Here is a 5,007-nt window from a genome sequence, read left to right as displayed (position 1 = left end):
CATTCCATTTTTCCGTGTGATTTCTTTGCCGTGTTCCAAACGTCTCCTGGAAAACCGCATGCTGCGTCCTCCTCTTGTGTGTGTGTTTTTTCCTGCTTCTCTCCCCACTAGTCCCTGTTTTCTCAGAGTACGTTTTTTCACTTCCCTCGATCGATCCCTTTTCCTCTTCTCTCCCTTCGCGCTACCCAGCCCCACACTGTCAGTCTTTCTTTTTGTGGAAGGCGGGAGAAATGGGAAAAGGAGTTCAACTTGAGAGAGAACAACTTCTTACATCTTAGTTTGGGGGAAGGTGAATTAGCACCAGGGGCTCTACTTTTATCTGTGGAGAGGTTTTGGACCAACTAGAGCCTACTTGAAGGCTCTAAACAACAAGAACAACAGGTGCCCTGGGCACCTCCCCTTAGTGGTTATTCTGCCCAGTGCCAGAGGCTACCCTAACAAAACGGACTCTCAGAACCTCAGAGGTTCTGAGATGAGTCTTCTGTACAGTGTGTGGAATGGGTGAAAGTTGTATTGGTTTCTGCTTGTACCTTGGGCCAGACCTCTTATCCAGGGCTGGACTGGGAAGGGATCGCAGGGGGCTAAAGGTGAAAGCGTTGAGGCACAGAAGTGGGAAGAGGGATCCTGGGCATCGACTTCACAGACACAAGTGATTTGAATTCTGGGTGAAGTCCTGAGAAGCAGGAGGGGATAGAGGGCTGCAGTGGCACAGGAAGGAAGAAATGAAATGCTTGAGCAACAAGGAAGAGGACACAGAAGCCCTACCTCCCCCAAGTGAAGGTTATGGGGTTCAGATAAAGAGGAAACTAGAATCCAAAGGGCAGGGATGCTGTGGGTGCTGTGACGCCCTGTTAACCGCCCTGACACCTCCCTTTCTCTCCTCTTAGAGGCCAAGTTGCAGAAGTTTGACCTGTTCCCCAAGACACTACTGCAGACAGGCCGCCCAGGCAGCCCTCAGCCGTCGCTGGGGAAGCCACTGTCCCCAGACGGCGCGGACTCCGGTCCTGGGACCTCATCCCCGGAGGTTCGGCCCGGTTCGGGTTCGGAGAACGGCGACGGCGAGTCATTTTCAGGGTCGCCCCTGGCCCGGGCCTCTAAGGAGGCAGGTGGCAGCTGCCCGGGCAGCGCTGGCCCCAGCGGCGGCGGCGAGGAAGACAGCCCCGGTTCTGCCAGCCCTCTAGGCTCCGAATCCGGTTCAGAGGCCGACAAGGAGGAGGCGGAGGCCGGGCCGGCACCGGGGCTGGGCGTAGGCCCGGGTCCACGGCAGCGGACGCCGCTGGACATCTTGACTCGCGTTTTCCCGGGTCACCGGCGCGGCGTCCTGGAGCTGGTGTTGCAGGGCTGTGGCGGCGACGTGGTCCAGGCCATAGAGCAGGTGCTGAACCATCACCGTGGGGGACTCGCGGCCGGCTTGGGCCCCGCCGCGCCCCCCGATAAGGCCACCGTGGGTGCAGCAGTGGCCACTGACGACGCGTGGCCGGGTCGCGTCGACGCAGCTGCCGCCGGGGGCTCGGGGCTGTCGGCACCTTTGCAGGCCGGCCCCGCCGCGCCCCCGCACCACAGACCCTTGCTAGCCGGCGCCATGGCCCCCGGGGCGCTGGGCTCTCTGAGCAGTCGTTCGGCCTTCTCTCCGCTGCAACCCAACGCCAGTCACTTCGGCGCCGACGCGGGCGCCTACCCGCTGGGCGCGCCCCTAGGCCTCAGCCCGCTGCGCCTGGCTTATTCGGCAGCGGCTGCGCACAGCCGCGGCCTGGCCTTCATGGCGCCCTATTCTACCGCGGGCCTGGTACCCACGCTCGGCTTCCGCCCGCCGATGGACTACGCCTTCAGCGATCTCATGCGTGACCGCTCGGCCGCCGCCGCCGCCGCTGTGCACAAGGAGCCAACCTACGGCGGCGGCCTATACGGGCCAATGGTCAACGGAGCCCCGGAGAAGCAGTAGGACCAGGGGCCTGGCAGCCGGGCAGCCCCCAAACAGGGACTTCAGCCTTGCCCCTCTTGGCCGGTCGGGTGCGCGCTCTGCACTGTGACTGGGGTCAAGGTGGTTTTTGGTTTTGGTTGGAGCGTGGGTGGAGAGAACTGGGAAGGGGAGCATTCCAGGTGCACGAGTTCTCAGAGAGACTGTGCGGCCCGGATCCTCACCCCACCCCCCAGCCCCGCGACTCCAAGCGCTGTGAGGAGCCCCCTTTTTCAGGCTCCCCAGTTTCTCAAAAGGCGGGAGGATTCTCGGGAATTTCAAAGCCGCGCCCTTGTCTCCCTTAGCTGTGCGCAGCCCGCCTGCCTGCGCTCTCAGTTAGATGCCAGGGTAGTCCAAGAATCTGTCTTCTGTGTCTCCCTCTCGCTTTTTTTTTCTTTTAATATTTGCTCTAACCAATATACATTTAGGATGTATAAAAATCTTGGCACTGAGTCGAGTCTTGGGGACATATATATCGATATCAATTGTAAAAAAAAAAAAAAAAGGAAACACGTCCTAAGGTGCACTTTCCTCGTTGCGGTAATTGTCGCTCTCTTTGTTGCTTATGCCGATAAGCATGGGTTTCCTTGGTGCAGTGTGAGTTTTTATATATGTATAAATCTATATATAATCTATACATATATATATACAAGCCAGTGTATAATGTTATAAAATGGAATTCTAAGTTATTAATTGTAATCTGTAGGTGACCTCGGTATTAACGTGAAAAAAAAAAGTTAAAAAAAGTCAAAGAAAAAAGACAAAATGGAAAAAAAAATTAGACTATGCGCGCATTGTACTTATCAGGTTTTATAGATTAAATAACTTGTAAACATGGGCCTAATCCTGCCCGCCCCACTCTTGCCTGCGGCCGATCTCGCCCTAAGGAGCCATCGAGGTGCGCGCGCGGAAGCAGGGACAGAGCGACGTGACTGAACCAGAGTCGCCCTCGCGCGGGCCCGTCCCTGCCTCCTGGGACTCGCCAAACTCCCCATTCCTCAGCTGAGGGGTCGGCCGCGGGAGACGCTGTGCGGAGAACGGCTCACTTTGTGCTTTCCTTTGCATAGACATGAACTAGAAATAAATGTTATTTTCTAAGAAAACAACGCCGACGCTTAGAGCGGATGACAAAGTCTTGATTTCCCGGTCGGAACGCCAATGAGAGAAACGCGACAAAAATTTGGGCCCTGGGAGGAAGGGGGGCGTGGGTCGAGAAAGTTCTACAGCTCCGGGGAAGACTCCGAACTCTGAAGGTCCGGGGTCTGGGCTCCGGCGCGCCGGCTGCGGCGCGGTTAGCGCTCTTGACCCCCAGTCCGCGGTCTCTCCCGGGGTTCTCATTCTCCCAGGCGCAGGTTTGCGCGCAGCACGGCTCGCACACTGTGGCGGCTCCATTCTGCGAGGAGAGTAGGCCTGGGGGTTACGTGTTTTGTGGGGTGGTGTTGATCGTAGAGCTTCTGTCTTCACCCGAGGCCATGTAAACCGAGAATGACCGTGAGGACGCGCCTTCGGGCTGAGTTTCCTTAGACTTCCCTCCTTTCCCTGCCCTCCTCCGGCGGAGATGAGCAACTTTTCGGCTCCCGGGCCGTGCCGACCCCCTCCTCCAACCTCTCGTCCCTCTCCAGGAAATAGGGTGCCCCCTCCCCTAGTCTGGGCCCGGCGACATCCCAAGGTAAACTTCTGGGGCCGGCTCGAGTTCCGCCAGGCGGTGAAACTTAATAGCAGGACAAGAAAACGGTTTAATAAAGAAGGGCTTTAATAGGGAACTAATTTGATTGAGTTGCCTAATTCCACTTTAATTGGAAAGGGGGTTTGGCTGTTTGGTTATAAAGTGCGAGGGTGACGATGAAGTGGAAGAAGTGGGGGGAGAAGGAGCCAGAGAAGAAAGCTGGGGGCCAGAGAGAGAGAGAGATGGGGCGAGAGAAAGGGAATGAGATAGAAAGAAAAATGTGTGAGAGGAGAAAGAAAAGTTAGAAAAAATAAGAGAGGGCAGAAAAGGCGCTTGGGAGCTTCTAGAAGCGAGAATTTTCTCGCCCTGGTCGCTGTGCCTATTCAAGTTTCCAGGTTTCAGAGGCCTCCAGGGTCACCTCTCAGCCAAGTGGTTCTAGCCGCCCCCTCCCCACCCTTTGTTCCCACTCTCACCCAAGGCGGTGATAGCGTCGGTCTGAGCAGGAGTCACACTAGGTGCCAGATGATCAGCCCTGTGGACCCCGAATCACCTACTCTCAAGCACATCTGGAGCTTCGTAGATGTCAAGATTCTCATTCTAGTTCATCTCACAGCAAACCTGGGAGAATGTAATGACATGTTTACTACCGGCCCCATTTTACAGAGGAAGAAACGAAGGTCCAGGGACTTGTCACACCGTTGGAAGACCCAATCTCATCCCATCTTCACTGCTCCAGTGAGTCTTCTCCTCCTGCTCCTCTTATGAAGAAATCTCCACTGGCGGATAATGGGAACGCTGAGAAACCCCCTTACGTGTGCAGATACTGTTCAGAAGAGGAATCCTGGTATGCGCACCTGCGCAATCAGGAAGACTATAGTGCCGTAAATGGAGTCCATATCGACTCAGATCGACTTTACCCGAGACGAGACTTCAAATCTCTTGCGGGAGCAGAGAACCTCAGCTTTCTCCCGTGGAGCGGCTGGCGGGCTTGAACCGCCGACCTTGTGGTTCGCAATCTATTGCTTATCTATGGAGACACCGCGCTCCCTGTCGGCAAGACTAGGGGCGGATTATCCAATAAGCAAGGTAAGCACAGGCTTACTTGTGCTTACTTAATAATCTCTTAAGAACAGCTTCACATGTTTAACTTCTGTGGCTAAAAATAGAAAAGGTGAAACTGTTCACTAAATATTAGTAATTAAGCCCAAATCAGCCCGAGTTTAGCTAGTTCATTAGGTAATCCGACACTGGGAAAGAATGCGGTTCAGAGACTATCAGTGAGGGGCTCAGGGTCGCACTTCCAGGTTCTGAGGGATCTGAATCAGAATCCAATTTACTCAAGCCTGGTTTCGGGGCGGCTAGGAGGGTAGTATATAGGAGCCTT

The 5,007-nt window shown here is 55.3% G+C and overlaps 1 protein-coding gene across 1 annotated transcript in view; it reads left to right on the top strand.

Moving 5' to 3' along the window:
* Window positions 1-1,982, top strand: part of DMRTA2 (DMRT-like family A2) — a 3,320-nt gene extending 1,338 nt beyond the window's left edge. The window contains exon 2 of the mRNA XM_006839750.1: window positions 888-1,982. Within this exon, the coding sequence (XP_006839813.1) occupies window positions 888-1,942 (1,055 nt within the window). The 3' untranslated portion in view covers window positions 1,943-1,982. The remainder of the gene's footprint in view (window positions 1-887) is intronic.
* The last annotated feature ends 3,025 nt before the right edge of the window (window positions 1,983-5,007 follow it).

Source organism: Chrysochloris asiatica, unplaced genomic scaffold (genome assembly GCF_000296735.1).
Source record: "Chrysochloris asiatica unplaced genomic scaffold, ChrAsi1.0 scaffold00026, whole genome shotgun sequence".
Lineage (NCBI taxonomy): Eukaryota > Metazoa > Chordata > Mammalia > Afrosoricida > Chrysochloridae > Chrysochloris > Chrysochloris asiatica.
Note: the sequence above shows the minus strand (reverse complement) of the source record. Positions and strands in the feature narration are given on the sequence as shown.